The sequence below is a fragment of the Phoca vitulina genome, unplaced genomic scaffold (assembly GCF_004348235.1).
Source record: "Phoca vitulina isolate PV1807 unplaced genomic scaffold, GSC_HSeal_1.0 scaffold22, whole genome shotgun sequence".
Taxonomy (NCBI): Eukaryota; Metazoa; Chordata; class Mammalia; order Carnivora; family Phocidae; genus Phoca; species Phoca vitulina.
This window is the reverse complement of record NW_022589725.1, coordinates 11,709,034-11,731,964: the sequence shown is the minus strand read 5'-3', so window position 1 is coordinate 11,731,964 and position 22,931 is coordinate 11,709,034. Positions and strand designations below refer to the sequence as shown.

The window sequence follows — 22,931 nt, the reverse complement described above, 5'->3', positions numbered from 1 at the left end:
GTACCTCTGAAACCAATAATACATTATATGTTAATTAATTGAATTTAAATTTAAAAAAATTTTAAATTAAATTAAGTTAAATTAAAAAAAAGTACCTCACAAGTCTACACTAGCGCTGCTCAATAGAACTTTCCGCAGTGATGGAAATGCCCAAATTGGCAGTGTCCGGTAGGGTAGCCACTGACCATATGCGGCTGCTGAGCACTTGCAATGTGGCTAGTCTGACTAAGAAACTTAATTTTTTTTTTATTAACATAATGTATTATTTGTTTCAGGGGTACAGGTCTGTGATTCATCAGTCTTACACAATTCACAGCACTCACCACAACACATACCCTCCCCAGTGTCCATCACCCAGCCACCCCATCCCTCCCACCCCCAACCACTCCAGCAACCCTCAGTTTGTTTCCTGAGATTAAGAGTCTCCCTGTCTGGTTTCGTCTTGTTTCATTTTTTCCTCTCTTCCCCTATGATCCTCTGCCTTGTTTCTCAAATTCCTTATATCAGTGAGACCATATGATACGTGTCTTTCTCTGACTGACTTATTTCGCTTAGCATAATACCTTCTAGTTCCATCCACATCATTGCAAATGGCAGGAAACTGAATTTTTAATTTAATTTAATTTTAATGAATTTAAATAGCCCCGTGTGTCTTGTGTCAACCTTACTGGATAATGCAGCTCTATAGATCTTAATGATGTTTTATAAATTATTGCATTTTTGGTTACTTTGTATTTATGATAAGTGGTTTTCCATATAACAACAGGAAAGCTTAATTTTTAAATTATTTAAGAGCAGATTGATTTGAAGGGAAATATTAAATAATGGTACAAGTTCTGTGCTGCGACTGTGCCATTTCTCCTTCAGAGAATAAATCCCTGTTTGAGAGGGCTTAAACAATTAGGAAATGTTTTCTCTCACCGTATGGAGAAGGCCCACAGGGAAGGTCAGCTCCGGGGCTGGTTGATTCAGCAACTCAGTAATGTCACCGACAGCTCAGGGTCTTTCTGCCTCTGGCCTGCCGGCTTGTCCTCATGGTGTCACCATGATGGCCACCAGCATCCGCATGCTCTGTCTGGGCCTTCTTGGGGGTTGTGAGCTCCTGTGCTGAGGTCACGTCCCAGTTCCACATGAGGGTGCTGACAAGCTTTGTTTCCCATAGCCACACCGGTGAGAAGCCCTTCCAGTGCATTGCGTGTGGCCGTGCCTTTGCCCAGAAATCTAATGTCAAGAAACACATGCAGACTCATAAGGTGTGGCCTCCAGGGCGTAGCGGTGGCACTGTCTCTCGCAGCTCTGTGACTGTACAGGTCATGGCCCTCAACCCCAGCAGGCAGGAGGACGAGGAAAACACAGGTAGGTAGAAGTGGGGAATGCCATTGTTCCCATACCTGTCCTCTGAAGCTTCATGGGTTTTATTCCTAGCTGTGTGACCTTGGGTAGCCTCCTTGACCTCTCTGGGCTTCAGTCTACTTTATCTATAAAATGGGGCATAGGATGAAAGGAGGGATGACAAATGTACAGTATGCCTGGCCTTACTCTAATACTGTACCCGTGGAAGACGACACTAATCAATCACCTGTCTTTTGCTGTGCCTGGATCCTGCCTCAGAATCTACTTTCGATATATGGCTCCAGGCAGTCACTATCAGTTAACTTGAAATTGAAACCTACTTGACTTCCATGGGCTTAAGTTTCCAAAGCCCCTTACACTTTGTAGAATTCCCATCCGAGCCATCGCTTGTCCCTGAGCTAGTGATCATGTCCCTGATACTGGTTTAATTCCTGTTCTGTATGGGGGTTGAGGAGTCACTAGGCCTGGAGCAGTGCTGTTAACAAAAATGTAATATGACCAACATATATAATTTAAAACCTTCTAGTAGCTACATAAAAACAATACTTAAAAAAAGTGAAATTAATTTTAATCATATGTTTTATTTAACCTAATATCATCTTAGTATATAAGGAAATTATTAATGAAATATTTTATATTTTTTTATGCTAAGTTTTCAAAATCCAGGGTGTATTTATGTGTATAGCGTATCTGGATATGGACTAGCCACATTTCTAGTTCTCAGTCACCACATGTGGCTCGTGGCCACTGTATTGGACAGTGTAGGGCCAGAGCTAAGCCCTTCCGGTATAGTCCCCCGAGTGAGCAAAGCCCGCCACATACCAGTGAACGAAGGGGGTGTTTTGCTGCATGAGCAGCCTGTGGCCACTTTTATTTGACCCTCCTACTGGAACTAGCCCTGCAGTGTGTTTAGTCAGTCTCTGTGTGCCCTGTGCATTTTTTTGAGCTCCTTGGGGAAGAATCTGTTTCTTATTTTTTTTCAAAATTCCTACAGTGCCTAGCACCAGGGGTTCAACCATATAGCAGATATTTATGGAGGCCTCTGTAGAGATGAGGTCAGAGGCCCCTGTCCTCAGAAAGTGAGAGAAGGGCAGCTAAACAGATGATTGTAACTGGAACGGGGAGCTGGGGAGGTGTGATGAATACAGCCAGGAGTAGTGTTCAGGATTTTTAACAACCGTGGAGAGGCCTAGGGAAAGGCCAGTGAGGGGAGATTTGAGGCAATAGCTGTTTACCAGTCAGGATGTAAGTAGTCAGGAGGTGAGCATCTGGAATGGCTATATCCGTGCGCAAAGCAGAATGTGAGTGCAGGGCCTTGAGTACAGTGTCCAACACCAAGCACGTGGTAGGTGGCTGGGTAGACCCAGCAGCACACAGGAGGTGCTCTGTGGGTCCTTCCTGAATGTCATGGCCCTCTGTCCTGACTCTTCCTCTGCCCTTCTCAGTGACTTCTTCCCTGGTTTTCTCCACAGGGTTGGGTCAGTCCCTGTCAAGTGCCCCACAACCCCAGGCCTTGCCTGCCGCAGGTGAGGATGAAGGGGACAAGCTGGAGGCCAAGCAGGTCGTCTTCATTGACAGCTCCTATCTGTGCCAGTTCTGCCCCAGCAAGTTCAGCACCTACTTCCAGCTCAAGTCCCACATGACCCAGCATAAGAATGAGCAGGTAAGTGGGTGGTGGGCAGCGGGAGGCCACAACCACCCGAGTGTGAGCCTTGGCTGGTGCTGGGGTCTTGAACACTGTCTAGAAAGGGACAGGAGTGGGCCCCAGTTGCAGTGAGCTACCATCTAACCACCCGAGATAGGCCAAGCTTTCCCTCTCTAGGTGGGGCCAGCTTACTGGGCTATTATGGTGCTAAGCCAAGGGAGGAAACCCACCTCTTATGGGTCATATAATAGAGAAACTGGACATGAGAAAAATTCTCAATACCCCAAGAAAATCTAACGTCTAAACACCTACCTATGGGGGATTGACCATAGTCTTTTTTTTTTTCAATCGAGATATAATTTGCATCCCACAAAATTCACCCTTTTTAAAGTGTACAGTTCAGGAGCTCCTGGGTGGCTCAGTCAGTTAAGTATCATTTCGGCTCATTTTGGCTTTCAGGTCATGATCTCAGGGTGGTGAGATTGAGTCCTGCATCTGGCTCCACACTGGGCTTGGAGCCTGCTTAGGTTTCTCTCTCGTAAATAAATAAATAAATAAATAAATAAATAAAATCTTTTTTAAAATTTCAGAAAAATCTAAAGAATATATAGGTTGAAGAATGCATTTATTAGATGCTGGACACCTTGCTAACTGCTTTACATTCAATATTTTATTTAATCTTCATAGCAACCTTAGGGATAGGCATTTTCAGTATATCTAAATGAAGAAACCAAGGCCCGGAGGGGTGAAGTGACCTATCCAGAGTCACACCACCAGTAACTGACTAGGTCAGGGCTCAAAGCCAAACCCCATGTCATTAACCACCTTGCAATATGTCCTCCCCAGAATGCAGCAACAAAATCCAGCATATTTTGTAGAGTTTGTGTTTTTTTATTATAATTGGGATCTGTTCACACATATAATTTTGAATTGTACTTTTTTTTTCCTGATAGCTTATTTTTTAAACTTTTTCTTTTGGAAGAATTGTAGATTCCCAGGAAGTTGTAAAGATAATAGGGAGAGATCCCTTATGCCCTTCAGTCAGTTTCCGTCAATGGTTACATCTTACCTATCTACAGCCTGATATCTACACCAGGAAACTGACATGGGTGTAAAGCTATGTATAGTTCTTTGCCATTTTACCACCTGTGTAGGTTTGTACTGCAATCACAGTATAGAACTATAACATCACCACAAAGATCTTCCTTGTTCCACCCCTCATTATTACACCTGCTCGCCTCTTCCCCAACATCCTCAGCCTCTGGAAACCACTAATCAGTTCTCTCTCTTTATAAGTTTGTCATTTTGAGAACATTGTATAAATGGAATCATCCGTATGGGGCCTTTTGAGATTGGGTTTTTTTAATAAGCATAAATTCTCCTGAGATTTCTGCTTTCTCTTTTTATTAAAGATTTTATTTATTTATTTGACAGAGACACAGTGAGAGAGGGAACACAAGCAGGGGGAGTGGGAGAGGCAGAAGCAGGCTTCCCGCTGAGCAGGGAGCCCGATGCGGGGCTCGATCCCAGGACCCCGGGATCATAACCTGAGCTGAAGGCAGACACTTAACGACTGAGCCACCCAGGCACCCCTGTGCTTTCTATTTTTTAACCTAATTTTATATTCTGAGAATTTTCTCATGTCACTGTTTAAATAAAAAACATAATTTTTAAGCTACATTTTAAAAAATCCCATTTTTTTTTTTTTTGATTTTATTTATTTGACAGAGAGAGAGAGAGAGAGGGAACACAAGCAGGGGGAGCGGGAGAGGGAGAAGCAGGCTTCCCGCTGAGCAGGAAGCCCGATGCGGGGCTTGATCCCAGGACCCTGGGACCATGACCTGAGCCGAAGGCAGACGCTTAACGACTAAGCCACCCAGGCGCCCAAAATCCCATTGTTTTAACATGTAGGATATGAATTGTGTTTTGCTATTGTAAGCAAAACCATGGTGAGCATCATTATAATCAAATCTTCATCCAAATCTCTGACTTTTCCCTTACCCTAGATTCCCAGCAGGGGGGTTGATGGAATTAAGTTAGGATACCCTTGGGGAAAATCACAGAAAACTTTGACTCCAGCTGCTTAAACAATTAAGAGGTTTGTCATTGCACATAATAAGAAAACCCAAGATTGGGCAGCTCAAGGCCTGAGACAGTTGACACAACCCAATATCAAGGACCCTGTGTCCTTCTAGCTCTTGTCTCTGCCACCTCAGGATATGACGTTGTTCGATACTGATGGCTTACCTGTGGTCTTGGGATGGTAGTCACTCTTTCTAGGCAGTAGTCCAGTAGTCCAGACACAGCAAAAATGCGCTGTCTTCTCTGTGTCTCTTTCCTAGAAGCCCTCTGTAGATCTCTCATTAGTCAGAGCCAGTGGATACTCTCTATCACTTAGGAATTCATTATTACTCTGCAAATAATAGACAACTATCTTACTAGTTAGGGTTTTATTTCCCTAATGTCACAAGAAGTCCATAAGTAAGCAATGTTGGGCTTGTATAGCAGGTCAGATATGTTATCGTAGACTCAGGCTTCTGGTTTACGGCCCTGCCTCCTTAGCATGTGACTTCCATCCTCAAGATTGCATAATAGTTGCTGTATCTCCAGCCATCACATCTGTATTCCAGTCAGGACAAATGAGAAAAGCAGAGGGGATTTCTCCTAGGATGCTTTTGCCTTTGTGTTCTGGAAGTAATACCTTCCCTAAAGACTACTGCGTGCATATCAGTGACAAGGAGCCACATGGCTGACACAAGGGAGCCAGGGAGATCAAGTGTTTTAACTGGGTATGTTGCCACCCTGAACAAATCAGGGTTCACTTTGTTAGGAAGAAGGAGCAAGTGGAATTGTACAGGCAATCAGGATTATGCTTGTCAAAGTATAATTTTCAAAATTTAAAAATCTAATTCTCATACAAATAACATAGTGAACATGAGCCAGAATTTTACATAACTCATTAATAAGGAACTAGAAGGATGACAAAGCCGGTGCAAAAGAGGATCTAAGATACTAGTATTTATACTTACATATAATTATGTCAGTGAAAGAAAGGAACATTGAAATAAGATTGTTCGGGTAGATACCCGTGACCTTTGAGGGTATCTTTTCCACCTGACGAAAATCATTTATATTGGAGCTGTTTTCCGCAAGTTAATATTTAACTCTAGAGTCTGGATCCTAATCAATAGTCAATAATCAAAACAAGGCCCATCCCCCAGAGAGTGGGATGACCCTAGGCAGGCTTGTTAGATAGCACTTCTCAAAGTGCTAGAGCAGCAGCTTCGGCTTCCGTCACCTGGGCACTTGTTAGGAATACACCTACTGTGTTCCAAGCTCTGACTTATGGACATTGATCCTGCCACGCCTGCTGAATCAGATGCTCTGGGAGTGGTGCCCAGCAATCTGTCACTGCAGTGGATGCTCAAGTCGGAGGGCCACTACTCAAGTACAGCACTGGAAGGACATGATGTCATCTTTTCCTTGTATTTCCTGGCTTGGGGTAATTTTCCTAAATATACCCAGGTCACCCAGCACCTGAGGGAAAGGTAATGGGGCCTTGTGACTGGCTGAGAAGAGAGGGCTGTCTCGTCAAAATTAAACAGAGCTCCAGGAGCAGGGGAGCAGGGGAACAGTCTGCCTCCCCTTACCTGGTCTGTGGCTTCCCTCAAGGTTTACAAGTGTGTGGTGAAAAGCTGTGCGCAGACGTTCCCAAAGCTCGACACATTTCTGGAGCACATCAAGAGCCACCAGGAGGAGTTGAGCTATCGCTGCCATCTCTGTGGCAAGGACTTCCCCTCGCTCTATGACCTGGGCGTGCACCAGTACTCCCACAGCCTCCTGCCGCAGCAAAGCCCCAAGAAGGACAGCGCTGTCTACAAGTATGTGCCCTCTCCCTGCCCCCGCCCCCTCCCTGCTGGGACCCCAGGGCTCGGCAGCCTTGCTCGTTCTGACTGCTAAGGACCTGGGGGAGAAGGTGCTGGCCCTCCTTATATCATTCTTCAGTTTGGTAGACATTTATCCTAAAAAATAATCTGAAAAAAAAAAGGGAAACCAATATTTTTTCATTCAGAGTGGAAAACAGATTTTTTTTTCCTAAACTAAAAATACTATGAAAATATAATTTTGTCTGATGATCTACAAAATTTAGGTTACAGTCAGAATGGTACACCGATTCTTAGAATGAAAACAGAATGAACAAGCACATACTGGAAAGCAAAAATCATAAAAATAAGATTCATTTGTTTTATAATCTATAAAATTCAGGTTAAAGTTGAAGCTACAGGCTGATCTTTAGAATGAACAAGGAATGAACCAAGTGTAGATTTTCTTTGGGGTAGTTTTTTCTGCCAATCCTTTACAGTGCTTTAGTCTTCCATTGTAGTCATAGAGAGCATCCCTTTGGCAGAAATGAAAAAAGGCTCCCTCAGTTTTGTCAGAGGCTTTTAATCCTTGAGTCTTCAAATCGTTCTCATTGAGCTATCAGTCCTGTGACCAATCATCATTGAGTTTCTCTTACTTGGTTGTTTCCTGGTCCCCCTTCCATACCCTTCTTAGTCGATGGGTTATCTGCAGGTGCCCAGTATCACTTTCATAACTGTGAAATCCCACATTTTTGCCCTGTAGCCATTTTACTGTGCATTCACCCAAAGCTGTCTGGAGCAGCCGCCTCACAAAGCCTAGCACATAGTGCGTGGGGATAGGTATTAGTGATAAGCAAGGAAGGGTATTTGTCAGGGGACTGCTCCCAGTTCTTAGTGAGTATTTTCGTGTTGGAATGGTTTTGCTTCTCTGTACAAACTTGTGTCGGTAGGGATTTCTCCAATAACCTCTGTTAATGAGGCGTAATTCCTGGGTGACGCTTCTGGGCTTCAGAGATAAGTAACAACAGACCCTGAGTTTAGAATGCACAGGCTTCTTAGGGAGACAAGTGTGTAAATACGCTTACACGTACTGTGATAAAATGCTAATGTGTACGTAGATAAAAGGTATACGAGTACCACAGTGGGACGTAGGGCAGGGAAGGTGTCCCTGAAGCAGTGATATCTGAACTGGGTTTTGAAGGATGAATAGGAGTTGGCCAAGTAGGTAGGGTAGAGTGCATTCCTAGCAGAAGGAACAGCAAGCGTAGAGATATAAAATGAAAAAGCAAGTGGTTTAGAATGATCACTGTGTAGAGTGGAAGTGGGAGAGGATGTTTAGATGTGGCCTAGAGGAGAAAGTAGGTCCAGGGTAAGGGTAAGAAGGGCCTGTAGAAATCAAAAAGCTTTGAGAAATTGGCAGGGGGACTGGGACTTAAATGGGTGTAGGGCAGCTTGTCCTGGAGGAGGTTGGGAAGTGGAGCCAGAGAGGCAGGAAAACCAGGCAAAACTTGGGCCAGTCAAGGGGTGGAAATTTCTGGTTAGTGATGGATAATTCCCATTTGTAGTCAGGGGGCATTTTCTTTTGGTTTTGCCTTATGGATTTGTGGATTATTTGTGAGTTCCTGAGACTATGTGGCTTTCTGGAGTGAGATGCCAAGTAAAAGGAAGGGAGCACCTACTATGTGCCAAGCTCTGACTTAGGAACATTGATCCCTGCAATCCTGGGAGGTAGGTAGTTGTATTAGTCGGCTCCAGCTATAACAAAATGCCACAGACACATGATCTCTTTTTATTTTATTTATTTATTTATTTATTTATTTATTTATTTATTTATTTATTTAAAGATTTTATTTATTTATTTGACAGAGAGAGACACAGCGAGAGAGGGAACACAAGCAGGGGGAGTGGGAGAGGGAGAAGCAGGCTCCCCGCGGAGCAGGGAGCCCGATGCGGGGCTCGATCCCAGGACCCTGGGATCATGACCTGAGCCGAAGGCAGACGCCTAACGACTGAGCCACTCAGGCACCCCATGATGTCTTTTTATAAGGGCACTTTGTCATCATGAGGACCCCACCCTCATGATTTCATCTAAACCTAATCATACACACACACACCCCCACCAAAGGTCCCATCTGTAAATCTGTAAATACCATCACATTGAGGGTCAGTGCTTCAACATACGAAGTTTGGAGGGACACAGTTCAGTCCATGACAGTGACGTTCTCCCCATTTTGAAGATGAGGACACTGAGGCTCAGAGAGGAGAAGTGCACTTGTCAGTAACAGTGTCAGCACAGAGCTGAGATTCAAATTCTTGTCTGGAACCTTGGAAGCCTCACAGCTCTGGTCTTGGAATTTGTAGGCTAGGGGTTGAGCCCAATGCTGATGGCCCTGTGTCTACAGTCAATCTCTTCTCCTAGGTTCTCGTGTGAGGGTTACAGTGCCAGTAACCCTTTGTAGCCATTGGATCTCCTGGCCCAAAGGTAAGACCCGAGGAGGCAGGCCACCATCTGGATGACCCAAGGGTGGAATGCTATCTTGAGTAATGATAAGGAGCCACCTGCCTGTGCTCAAATCCCAGCTTGACTACAAGCCCAGGAGATGACCTTGGCAAGGTATTTGGCCACTCTGGGCCTCAGTGTCCACATCTTTGAAATGGGGATAACTATAGTGCCTACCATATTGGATTTATGAGGATCAGGTAAGACAACTATGAGGCTCTTGAACATGATACATGGAACATCATAGGTGCTCAATAAATGTTATTGCTGCAGTTATTATTTGTACAATTTAGATACAGGTTTGGCTGCATGCAATAGAGGCTCCAAATAATAGTGGCATAAATGAGTGGGAATTTATTTCTCTCTCACAGTAATGTTTGAGCAGGTATAGGGCCTTCATCCTATTTTCAGGCATCCAGGCCCCATTGGTCTATCTGCGCTGCTCCCTTTGGACCACATTGCCTTGGCCTGTCTATGCTGCCTCCCCAAACCCCAAACCCTTCAAGTGAATTTTATGCATGCCACTCTATATATGCTATATATTTACTTTTTCCTTTTAAAAATAAGATTTATTGATTTTTTCCTAATTACAAAAGTTCCTAAGTTCAATGCAGAGAAAAAAATATTTTTTAAAGATTTTATTTGATAGAGCGAGTGAGAGAGAGCACGAGTGGTGAGGGGTGCAGAGGGAGAGGGAGGAACAGACTCCCAGCTGAGCAGGGAGCCCAATGTGGGGCTCGATCCCAGGACCCTGGGATCATGACCTGAGCCAAAGGCAGACACTTAACCGACTGAGCCACCCCGGCGGCAGCCCCGAGAAAAAAATTTTTTTTTAAATCGCACAAAAACCAAAACCCTGCCAAGCAAAAAATAATCCCTATTAACCTCTTGGTACATGTTATTTGGTCTATGTCCACAATAAGCATGTTTATAGATATAACTACCACAGGCTACATTGGAGTCAGGTCATCCCAAACACAATTACTGACTTTGGTGAAAATTCATCGAGCCATCTTCATGTCCCACAACTTCCAACAAACTGACTGAAACTTAATGGGATCACTCTGTACACGTGGTGTGCATTATCACTTGCAGCTGTAACACGGACATCTTTGCGTCTCAGTACAAACAGACCTGCCCCAGCCTTTTCAGTGGCTGCTTACCATTCCACTGTACATGCCACATTTATGTAACTGGTCCTTGATTGCAGGATAGTCAGGTTATTTCCAGTTTCTCATCATTACATACAACACTACAGAGAACAACTTTGGACATACATCTTTGCTCACTTATAAATAAGTTCCTAGAAGTGATTTTGCAGGTCAGAGATCAATGCGGGAGGGGCATCTGGCTGGCTCAGTTGGAAAAGCGTGCAACTCTTGATCTCAGGGTTGTGAGTTCGAGCCCCACATTGGGTGTAGAGATTACTAAAAAAAAAAAAAAGCAAAATAAAAATTTTAAATCAAGAGGGCTTTTAAAAAGATTGATTACCTACTTCAAAAAATAATTATGTGTATACAGTACAATATTTAATTATTAAAAAAGGGCATGAGTGAAAAAGGAATTCCCCACCTACTCCGAGCCCCTTCCCCATACCTCAATCACTTTCAGGAACTTATTTTGTTTTTTTTTTTTTTTTTTTTTTTTTTTTTAAGATTTTATTTATTTGAGAGAGAGAGAATGAGAGAGAGAAAGAGAGAGAGAGCATGAGAGGGGGGAGGGTCAGAGGGAGAAGCAGACCCCTGCTGAGCAGGGAGCCTGATGCGGGACTCGATCCTGGGACTCCAGGATCATGACCTGAGCCGAAGGCAGTCGCTTAACCAACTGAGCCACCCAGGCGCCCTCAGGAACTTATTTTGATGTAATTTCAGACTTCCAGAAAAAATATAAGAGTAGTACAAAGGATTCCCATATATATCCTTCACTTAGATTTTCCAAATGTTAACTTTTCACCACATTGGCTTTATTATATTCTGAGCTATTTGAGGATAATTTGCTGATGTGATGCTCTTTCACCCTTTGTCTTTAGTGTATAGTTTCTGGAAATAAGGACAACCTCTTACAGAAGCACTGTGTAGTTATCAAAATCAGAAAGTTAAGTCAAGGGGCGCCTGGGTGGCTCAGCTGGTTAAGCAACTGCCTTCGGCTCAGGTCATGATCCTGGAGTCCCGGGATCGAGTCCCGCATCGGGCTCCCTGCTCGGCAGGGAGTCTGCTTCTCCCTCTGACCCTCCTCCCTCTCATGCTCTCTGTCTCTCATTCTCTATCAAATAAATAATAAAAATAAAATCTTTAAAAAAAAAAAAGAAAAAGAAAAGAAAGTTAAATCAATACAGTTCTGTTTCCTAATCTGCAGACCTTATCAGAAATTTCCAGTTGTTTCAATAACATCCTTTATAGACAAAGTAAATGTTTTTTCTGGCCTGGGATCCAAGCCAGGATCACAGGTTGCTTTAGATTGTGTCTCTTTATTCCCTTTAAGCTGGAACAGCTGCTCATTCGGTCTTTGTCTTTCATGACCATGGTGTTTTTGAAGAGTATAGGCCGGTTATTTTGTAGAATGTCCTCAATTTGGGTTTGTGTGATTTGACCTCAGGTTAGATGCGGGATTGGCACTCTTGGCAGGAAATATCACAAAGTAACGCTCTGTCCTCAGCACGTCATATCGGCAGGCACATGACATTGGTTTGCCCCCATGCTGAGGATGTTACCTTGGGTGACAGGGTGAAATTTCTGGCAGGAAGTTTTAATTTTAATGGTTCTGGCTAAGCTACCTCCCACAGAAATCGGTGTCTCCTCACTGCTGAAGCCTGTGGAGTCCTTGCCCTCTCCTACCTCACCAGCTTGCAAGGTCTCTGTCCCCCCGCTAGCTCCACTCCCACCTGAGCTGCTCTTTCTTTCTTGTCATCTGGAGGCATTTAGCCTGTGGTTTTCAGCGTGTGGTCTGAGGGGGTTCTGCTGGGCCCACCACAGGTGCAGGCTGCCTGTGCGTTTCCCATGGTGGCCGTGGTGTACAGATGTCAGGGCCCATGTTTCTATTTTTGGCTTGAATTGCCCACCTACCTGTGGCATTCCTCACTGGAACCTCATCATAAATGGGCCCATTTGCTAGCAAATGTTTTTATGGTCGGGAGACTGGAGGGATCTTTTCTTCAGAGTGCTTGTGACCTGAAACTACTGTTTGAAGGCTTGTCAGCCAGTGATGTTAAGAGTGGAGACCCCGTTTATAATGCTTTGTGATTTATGAGCTGTTTGGCACACTTGTGTCCTTTGACTCTTGTGACAATCTTAAGAATGAACAAGGGGCATGTCCATTTGGGATTCCTACCCCATTTTGTGGATGAGGAAACTGAGGGTCAGAAACAAGAAGGTGCCAGGCCTGGATGCTTGCCTGTCTGATTCTTTCACATAACAGATTGTCACTGGTGCTCAAATCAGGTTATGAACAGGACAGATATTGTCCCTGCCTCCAGAGCCCAATTGCTGGTGAAAGAGACAGATCAAATCAAGTAAGCAAATACATAAATAATAATTATAGATAGTAAGTGCTAAGAAGAAAACAAAACTGGGTGAGGTGGTAGGGAGTGCCCAGGGGTGGGCCATAGGGGACAACTTGAGACAGGGTGCTCAAGGAAGACATCTCACCTCATTTGAGGTGAGACCTGAAGGATAAGAAGGTGCTGCCCAAGGGAATACTTGAGGAAGAGTGTTCCAGGTAGCAGGAACAGCAGGTACAAAGGCCCTGAGACAGGAGAGTTTGGTGTGTTCAAGGTATATTAAGGAGGCCAAGGTGGCTGGAGCAGAGTGGGGTGGGCCGTGGAGAAAGATGAAGTCTGAGAGGTAGGAGTGGTCAAGCCACTAGAGCCTTGTAGGCCAAGGTGGGGGCTTTTAAGCAAGGATGTGACATGGTCTGATTTTCTTTTCTTTCTTTTTTTTTTTTTTTTCATCAAAGACTCCCTCTGGGGCACCGGGCTGGCTCAGTCAGTAGAGCGTGTGACTTTTGATCTCAGGGTCATCAGTTCAAGCTCCACATTGGGTGTGGAGCCTACTTTAAAAAAAAAATTTTTTTTTTTTTTTAAAGGAAAAGAATGAATTAAACATAGAATTTTGCCTCCCAGTGTTGGCCCTGGGGGAGGAGAATGGCTGGGCCAGTCCAGCCTCCTCACACTGCTCTGTCACCTCTCCTGCTCCTTCCCATATAGGTGTGTCAAATGTGTCAACAAATACTCTACCCCCGAGGCCCTGGAGCACCACCTGCAGACCGCCACTCACAACTTCCCCTGCCCTCACTGCCAGAAGGTGGGTACTTCTGCCCTTTCCCGGCTGGGGCAACCATAGAGGGTGAGAGATGGTAGAGCAAACACCTCACACTCTCCTGGGCTTGTCTCCATAGACGACACTTCACCTTTGAAGAGTAAGAGCCCTGCCATCTGAGCCACTAGGTAGCACACGTGTCCATCCTGCGGCTGCTGCTGGGCCAGGCCAGGCCAGGCTGCGCCGATATGGGGTGAGGCCTCTCCTGGGCCCAGGCCCAGCATCTGAACAGTGGCCTCCAGCTTCCTGACCTGTTATTATCCTTCTTGTTATGGGTTCTTCTTTTCAATGAATCTGAAAGCCATTGCTAAAGCCTGTCCTTCAATATCATCAGATATCCAGGCCATGTTCTAATTTCTAATTGTCTCAGAAACATCATAATTTTTGTCAGGTTTATTTGTTTGAATCAGGTCCACACACTCCAATTGGTTTATACAACCAAAGTTTCTGTTCATCAACAGGTTCCCACCAGTGCTCCTTTTTCTTTTTTTCCCTTTTAATTTATTTGTTGAAGAAACTGGGCCATTGGTCCTGTGGAGTTTCCTGAATTCTGGATTTTGCTGATTGCATCCCCCTGGTGTGATTAACTGGTTTCTTTATTCTACTCATTTTCTCACAGCCTTACATGGCAGATTTTCCAGGACAGCCCTGGTTTCACTTCAGCCTCATGGTAGATGTTTCTAATTATGTAGATAGCCTAATTCGGGGCTTTGGAATTTGTGTTCCAAATAAAAGGTATCATGAATTGAACAAGAACCACGTGCCAGATGCTGTTCACAGCATTTTATCTGAATTGAGTCATTTAATTCTAGGAAGCATACCTTTACTGTTCCCATTTTACAGATGGGGAAACTGAGGTGCAGCAAGGTCACCCAGCTAGGACATGGTGGGGCTACTAAGTAGTTGGGTCTGTAACCCTAACTACTTCTCTGTAACAAATGAATGAAAAAATGAATGAATGCTTTTCTTAAGGCCAGAGAGGAAGGAGATTTCGGCTTCCATGTTTCCTGGCTCTTTGTTATCTTTTCATTCAGTTCTTCAGTTCTGTATTCATTTTGTCATTCATTCTTTTGCATGTAAGTCCTTGGACCCAGGCCCTGTGCTGGTGAATGAAAGCTCCTCTGCCCTTGTAGAGATCTCATATAAGCAACAGGTTATATAATTCAGTGGGTCAGATGGTGACTTTAAAAACGTAGAGGAATAGGGGCACCTGGCCGGCTCAGGTGGTAGAGCATGCGACTCTTGATCTCGGCGTCGTGAGTTCGAACCCCACGTTGGGGGTAGAGTTTACTTAAAAAAATAATAAATAAACAAACAAAACGTATATGAACATTCAAGGGCAGAGTTTGTGTTGCCTTGTTTGGCATTAGAGAGTCAGAGAGGGCCTCACAGAAGCAGGGACACCTGAGCTGGGTCTTGACGGCCAAGTGGGAATTTGTCAGGCTAAGAGAGAAAGGCCTTCTGGGTAGAAAAAGCAGCCTGGCGGGAGCTCGGAGTATGCGTTATGGGTGAGTCGTGGGAGCTGTGAGGTTCTAAGGGCGGAGCCTGACGCTGGGCCCTGATCCCTAGTGGGCAGAAAGGAAATTGTTTCTGCAAGTGTGGGAAATGAGGGGCCCCTTAAGCTCAGGGGGCGGTGAGCGCTAGTGAGTCAGGCCTAAGCCAGCTCCTCTCTTCTGCCAGGTGTTTCCTTGCGAGCGCTACCTGCGGCGTCATCTGCCCACGCACGGCAGTGGTAGCAGGTTCAAGTGCCAGGTGTGCAAGAAGTTCTTCCGGCGGGAGCACTACCTCAAACTGCATGCTCACATCCACTCGGGTGGGTATACAAGGTATACAACCACCTATGGCTAGGGCTGTTTTGGAATATGAGGATTGTGTTTTTTCTAACAAAAGGGGGACTGTCTTAAGCTGTTCTACAGTTTTCTTTCCCCATGAGCAGTATGACCAGGAGCGTCTTTCCAGATCAGGAAACACAGATGGACCCTAATCTTTTTAATGACTGCAGAGCATTCCATTGTAAGGACCAGAATTTTCTTAATCACTGGGTTGGCATTTTTCAAAAGTACTTTATTCATTCCAGAGGGAGAACAGGGAGGAAATAATGGCAGGAAATAAAAAACAGCCCAATAACAGCCCTTTTCCACAGGGCAGGTCGTGACCCCTGACCCCTGGCCCCTGTCAGGTGAGAGCTGCTCTTCTCCAGCTCCTGGTCCCCACCAGGCTCTGCTGCAGTCGATGTGGGGCGACTCAGGGGGACTCTGCGTGACACTGCTGGGCTGGCATCTTAGCTCACTAGGTGCAGACCATGACCTTCAGTTTTCTCATCTCGTACTTACCTCGTAGTTTGTGGTAACAATTCCATTAGATGAGGTGTGATTCCCCTTTCCCCTGTGGTGGACCCCATTTCAGTAAATGCCACAACCATTCACCAGTCACTCAGCCCTGCCTTAGATTCGTCCTTGACTCCCTTCCCCTCACACCTCACAGTCAATCCACTGGCAAAGGCTGCTGATTCCGCTTTCCTAACATGATCTGTACTTGGCCACTTCCTGCGCCTCCACCCCCGCCCCCACCCCTTCGGTCTGTTCTCTGCATGCAGCTAGAGGGAGCCCATGACACTCTTTTTTTTTTTTTTTTAAGATTTTATTTATTTATTTGACAGAGAGAGACCCAGTGAGAGAGGGAACACAAGCAGGGGGAGTGGGAGAGGGAGAAGCAGGCTTCCCGTGGAGCAGGGAGCCCAATGCGGGGCTCGATCCCAGGACCCTGGGATCACGACCCAAGCTGAAGGCAGACGCTTAAGGACTGAGCCACCCAGGCGCCTGTGACACTCTTAAGTCAGATCTCTCCCTGCTCCACTCAGCACCTCTGGTGGCTTCTCATCTTGCTCCGAGTAAAAACCTAGGCCTTCCAGGCCCTTCCTGTTGGGCCCGGCTGTCTCGCTGACCTCCCCTTCTGCCTCATTCTCCCTTCCCCACTCTGTTCCAGCCACACTGGCCTCCCCACTGCTCTTCAGACATACCACACACTCCCCACTTTTCCTTTTTCCTGGTACCTCACTCCAATTTCCATCATGGCTCTTTCCCCAACCACTTCAGGTCTCCCCTCTTGCCTCATCAGAAAGGCCTTTCCTGACTGCCCTATCTGAAATAGCGCCCTCTTCTTGGAAAAATAAATTGAGGAATGGGAGAGGCTGTTTTCTCCCAGGCCACTTCCCTAGAGGGGCTGCTATCCTCTAGTGGACCCCATATTCAGACTCCATCTCATGGGACTCTCCGTCCCTGCCCCCCATCTGTGTCTCTCCTACAGGTGAGAAGCCCTACAAATGCTCCGTGTGCGAGTCTGCGTTCAACCGTAAAGACAAACTGAAGAGACATATGTTGATCCATGAGCCATTCAAGAAATATAAGTGCCCCTTCTCGTGAGTAGAGACTGGCATGAGTGGGAGGGGCAGATTTACCCAGCAGTGGGACAGAAAATTGTCAGGGCTGAGGTTCTGAAGGCCCTCTCTCCTTTTATCCTGTTGTGGGCCTTGCCTGCCTGCCTCACTCCCCACCCCTGCTTCCTTGCCTGGCCTTTGGGATAGACAGGGAGTCCCTCATGCCCAGGACTAGCACAGAGACCAGCAAGAGTCCCAAGTCTGGTGAGCTCCCCCTTACCAGTGGTTTTGGGTTCTAGGACACACACGGGCTGCAGTAAAGAATTCAACCGGCCAGACAAGCTGAAGGCTCATATCCTCTCCCACTCTGGTAAGTGACTGCTGGGCCTACCAGGAGGGCCTGAATCCCTGGGCCAGGCCGCCTAGAAAGAGCAGACACATCCCATGAGGCTTGTTATCACTGCCTGGTATATTCCAGCCAACAGACTTTTGCTCATGTGAGCCATGAGCCAGGTCTGCATTAGGGTCCTCACGGTCCTACGGAGGTGAGTCAGATACAGTCCCTCAGGCTGAGGGGGAAGCCGACCTGAGAGGAGATAGCTGTAAATCAGAGAGGTGCCCAGTGTGATAGAGATGTGGATCAGGCATGGAGGGAAATCAGATTCCAGCTGGGTCCAGGACACGGCCAGGAAGGTCCCTTGGTGTACCCTCAGCAGAGCAGGGCAGCTGGTGCATGGAGCAAGGGTCTCCACCCCACTCCTCAGTTTCCCAGGGGCTCTATGGCGCTTCTCTGTCCCCAGAGCAGGTTGGCTGGCTTTCCACATACCATTTGGTCTAGAACACAGTTTCTTGGAACTCTTGATATTTTGCAGTAGCTGATGCTTTGTCATGGGGGCCGCCCTGTGCATTGTAGGATGTTTTACAATATCTCTGGCCTCTACCCTCTAGATGTCAGTGGCGTCTTCCCCACAGTTAGGACACAACCACAGATGTCTCCAGAGGACAAGCCAAAAGTCTCCTGGAGGGTGAAATTGCCCCTGGTTAAAAACCACGGGTTTACAGAAAGGATTCAGTGGCTAAAGGAAGTTTGAAAACTGGGAGAGTAGAGAGTTGAGGACTTGAAGACAGAGGGCCTGAGTTTGATTCTTAGCACCACCACTGTCCTGCTGCGTTGCCTCATGCAAGTCACTGCCCCTCTCTGAGCCTTCATCCCAGGGAGGGTGAGGGGAGCATGGCTCAGGCTGAGTATGGGCTGGAGTTGACTTCATGGTAGACACGGAGGCACCAGTGAGTGACTATTGAGAACCTATCACATGTCAGACTCTGGGGGTGACGTGGGGGAATCAGATGGGCAGAGCCCACCCTGCCTTCCTGGGGAAGCTTAGCATTTAGTGGCAGAGACTGAAAATGAACAGCAAACAAGTAAGTATATTACTGCGAGGTATGCAGAGTACAAAGACAGGAATAAACAGAGTGATGGGACAGAGAAAAATATGAGGCAGGTATCAAGGGGGGCCTCCTAGAGGAGGTAACATGAGACCTGTCCTGAGGGATAAGAAGAGCCAGGAAATAGCTTCCAGAAGGAGGGAGCAAGTGCAAAGCCTTGAGGCAGGGAAGAGACTGGGGGGTGTTTAAGACAAAGAAAGGTGAGTGGGAGGCTGGAGCTCATAGAGCAAGTGAGGGGAAGGAGGGAATGGGGCTGAGAAGTGAAGGGGGTGGTCAGACTGCACAGGGCTTTGCGGGAAACTTGGGGAATCGCTGGGGGGTTCAGAGCAAAGAATGTCAGGGTCCTCCTGTGTATTTCATGAAGCCATCTCTAGCTGCCCTGTAGGCATGGTCTGAGGGGGCAAGGGTGAGGCAGGCAGACCAGAGAGGAGAGAGATGATGGTGACCTGGCTAAGTTAGCCAAGGTTTAGGGGCTGAGCATGCTAGTCTAGGCAGAGGGGAAACAGCAAGTGCAAAGGCCCAGTGGCAGGAGCCAGCTCGGTGGCCTGAGGAGAGCAGGTGTGGCTGACTGGGTGTGAGTGGCTGGGCGAAGGTGGGAGATGAGACTGGCAGGAGCAGAGCCCAGATTGCACACATGGTCAGAGGCTAAGCCGAGAGACTGGGTTTGATCCTGAGCGCAGAGGCACAGTTGCAGAGTAAGGGGTCGGGGTGCCTCTCACGGACTTCCCCTCGCTCCAGGCATGAAGCTCCACAAGTGCGCGCTGTGCAGCAAGTCCTTCAGCCGCCGTGCCCACCTCGCGGAGCACCAGCGTGCCCACACGGGCAACTACAAGTTCCGCTGTGCCGGCTGTGCCAAGGGCTTTTCCCGACACAAATACCTCAAGGATCACCGCTGCCGCCTTGGCCCCCAAAAGGATAAGGACCTGCAAGCCCGGCGGCCCTCCCGGAGGAGGGCAGCACCCCGCAGCGGCAGTGGTGGCGGGCGCAAGGTGGTGACCCCCCTGCCCGACCCGCTGGGGCTGGAGGAGCTGAAGGACACCGGGGCTGGGCCGGTGCCCGAGGCCGCCCCAGGCAAGCCGCCCTTCTCGGAGCCAGATGCAGTGCTGTCCATCGTGGTGGGGGGCACGGTGGGGGGCGAACCGGAGCTGGTAGTGCCCGGGCATGCAGAGAGCCTGGGCTCCAACCTGGCACTGGCAGAACTGCAGGCAGGGGCCGAGGGCCCATGTGCCATGCTCGCTGTGCCCGTCTACATCCAGGCCTCAGAGTGATGGACCCGCGGTGTTTGCTCCCAGAGCCTGGCCTGCTGCTCACCTGTGGGTCCAGGCCTCAGGGGCCGACGAGAGGTCCTTCCCAATGGAAGTGAGCCATTGGCCAAAATCCTTCTGGAGTGTCCTATGAACCCTGGCTGTGGCCAGCCTGCTGTGGCTCCTATTCTGCTGGCTAGCCCTGCCGCATTCTGGAATGTGAGGCAGGGCTGCCTACAGCTTCCAGGTAGGGGCACTGGAGAGAAGAGAGCTGGCCAGGCCAGCAGCTCAGGGTCTGGCTGGTCCAGGCTGGTGTCAGCCCACCTAAGAGAGAAGACAGGGTGGTCCTGCCCACCCCTCCTCCGGGCTGTCTTGGTGTGACCTCTGGTCAAGCTGCTTTTCTGGAGGCCTGAAATGGGTAGAGCCCTTATCTGCTGGACCTTTTCCTATACAGTTCCCCGTGGTTTCCACAGATGACTCTGTGATGTAGGCATTTAGGCGGCACTCGAGTGTCACGGCTAGAGTGCAGCTGTCAGTCAGATTTGGCTTCAAATCTAAGCACTGCTACTCACTTGCTGTGTGACCTTGGGTATGTCACTTTACTTCTCTGAGCCCTCATCTGTACGTTTCTCATCTGTACAATGGGACATATGACATTTCGACCTCATAGGGCTGTCATGGGGATCCAGTATGGCGAAATATGCAAAGGACTTGGCATAGTGCTTGGCACTTGGAAAGTACTGAATAAAGGTTTTTATGGAAATGTGTGTCCAATGGCTCAGGCCGGAGCCTTGGCAGTTTCCTTCTTTGCCCCTAGGTGGCAGCACTCCCTCCAAAGTGTTGGGGGACTGAGAGGTCCCATGGCCCCTTGCGCACAGCTGTGCTGCTCCATTAGCCATGAGAGGTTTGGTGCTCCCATATTTCAGAACATGGCCATGGAAAGGGTTTATACTCACTTTTGAAAATGCAGGATCCTGGGCCTTGCCCCAAACCCTTTGGCATCAGAAACTCTGATCAGAGCCAGAGGTCCATCTCAAGCCGGTCTCTAGAATCCGTAGTTGCCCCCACCGCCAGCACTCTGTCCCCACTCCCCAGCTAGTCCAGAGGAGAAGCAAACCAGGCTTATTAGGAGGCAGGGAAGAGAAAAGGGGCCTTGGCCAGTGTTTCCTCATTTCTATTCACAGCCACACTGTCTCAGTGATAGGAGACGAAACTGAGGCTCGAGGAGGGACAGGGCAGGATGCAGCAGATCTGTTGGACTCAGTTTGATATGTTCCCTTGAAGGCTGGCATGTCCCTCAGATATCTGTGCTGGGGCTCTGGGCTGGAGCTCAAAGCAAGCCCAACTTCCCCTCAGGAAGGGTATGATGCAGGAGGAAGGACCACTGAGGAAGTGGTACACAGCTGAGGCGGTGAGAGCTGTTAAGTGCACCTAGCCTTCAAGGCCAGAGGAGGGAGTGGTGAGGACAGAAAGTCTCTTCACGGGAGGTCACATTTGAGCTGGTCCTTGACACAGAATGTTTTGATGGATGGATAAATAGGGAAAGGCATGTCAGGGAGAGCAAAACATGAGCAAAGCCTTCAAGTTACGACAGTTCTGGGGCTGGTGAATGATCCAGGATGACCAGAGATCTGGGGGTAGTGGTTAGATCATAATAATCGCTAATATGTTTCAAGCTTCCACATGATGGACACTGCACATAGCACCTCAGCCCCATCAGGTGAGAATTGTTAATTTCCTTATTTTACAGATGAGGAAACAGAGGCGCAGAGAGGCAGAGCTCCTTGCCCAAAGCTCACACAGCTAGTAAGTCACAGAGCTGGGATTCAGGCTGGGGTGGCCTGCGTCTGTGTGCTGTTAGCCACTTTGCTGTATTGAAATATAAGTTGATGTTGAATCAGAGATATCCTTGGATGTTGGGTTAAGGAATTTGGACTTTATTCTCTACAAAATGGAGGAGTCATTAAACATTTTTAAAAATTGTGACATTAAAGAAAATGTTAAAAACGTCTCCATCCTAATAAAACTACTTAAGTTATATTTCTGTCTCTTCCTGCCTATGTACACATGCGTGTACGTTTATCAATAATCATGAGGACTCATGTTTACTAGGCATAAGTGCATATCCTAAGCACTTTGAGGTAGGTGCTACTTTTAATTCCATCTTACAGCTGAGATGAGGCAAAAGGCACAGCGAGGTTAAGCGGCCCCAAATCACACAACAGTAAGTGGTGGAGCCAGGCCACAGAACAAGGGACATATCAAGGCCTAAATTTGATAGATACATAGTTGGACTGCAGGGAAGGAAGCTGGGACCATATTGGGGTTCCCATAACTAGATCCCTCCTAGGTTGACAGATGGGAAGACAGGCTCAGAAAGGGGAAGGCCCTTGGTCAAGGGTCACTCAAAGTTGTTGACAGAGCTGCTCCAGGAACCCAGAGTCCCCTATAGGCCCCCCCCCCGCAAGATGCTGGAGATGATGAAGTGTAAAGAGGGGCTGTCGTGAGCCTCCAGGGTCCCACAGATTTTGGCATCGAGGAGAGCTAGTTTTGAATCCTGGCTCTGTCCCTTCCCAGGTATGTGGCTATGGCAAGTCACTTCACCTGTCTGAACTTCAGTGTCTTCATATGTCGAATCAGGGAGAATAATAGTACCTATCCAATAAGGTTATCACAATTCAGAGAGAGAATTCGGGTAAAGCAGAGATCACAAGTTGGCAGCCCATGGGTTACATGCAGCCTATAGACAAACTTTGTTTAGCTTTCACAATGAAAAAAAAAGAAAAAGCCAACATTTAAAAATAATGAAATTAAAAACCTACCGCAATGGTGAAAAGTGAGATATATCCCCTCTGTGTCAGGAACAAAAAAAGGATGCCTGCTATCATGATTCCCATATTATGTTGGAGGCCTAGCCAAAGCAATAAGGCGAGAAAAAGAAACAGTATAAGGATCAGAAAGGGTAAAATAATGGCAAGAATGCTGAAATAGCAAGATCAATATATAAAAATTTACTAGGTTCTATGAATTAAAAAAAATGCTGTTCCTATACTCCAGAAGCAATAAGAAAATGTAACTAAAAATTGGGAGATTTGGGGGGCACCTGGGTGGCTCAGTCAGTTAAGCTTCCAACTCTTGATTTCAGCTCAGGTCTTGATCTCAGGGTTGTGAGTTCAAGTCCTACGGTGGGC

General features: G+C 47.2%; 1 protein-coding gene across 2 annotated transcripts in view; it reads left to right on the top strand.

Moving 5' to 3' along the window:
• The window catches only part of ZNF341 (zinc finger protein 341), a 42,983-nt gene extending 21,261 nt beyond the window's left edge, over positions 1–21,722 (top strand). For both annotated transcript variants that reach the window (XM_032419592.1, XM_032419593.1), the window contains 8 exons: positions 1,163–1,356; positions 2,826–3,016; positions 6,671–6,879; positions 13,563–13,659; positions 15,355–15,487; positions 16,981–17,092; positions 17,350–17,420; positions 19,235–21,722. In XM_032419592.1, coding sequence (XP_032275483.1) covers positions 1,163–1,356; positions 2,826–3,016; positions 6,671–6,879; positions 13,563–13,659; positions 15,355–15,487; positions 16,981–17,092; positions 17,350–17,420; positions 19,235–19,764 — 1,537 coding nt within the window. In that variant the 3' untranslated portion in view covers positions 19,765–21,722. The remainder of the gene's footprint in view (positions 1–1,162; positions 1,357–2,825; positions 3,017–6,670; positions 6,880–13,562; positions 13,660–15,354; positions 15,488–16,980; positions 17,093–17,349; positions 17,421–19,234) is intronic.
• Positions 21,723–22,931: the final 1,209 nt, after the last annotated feature.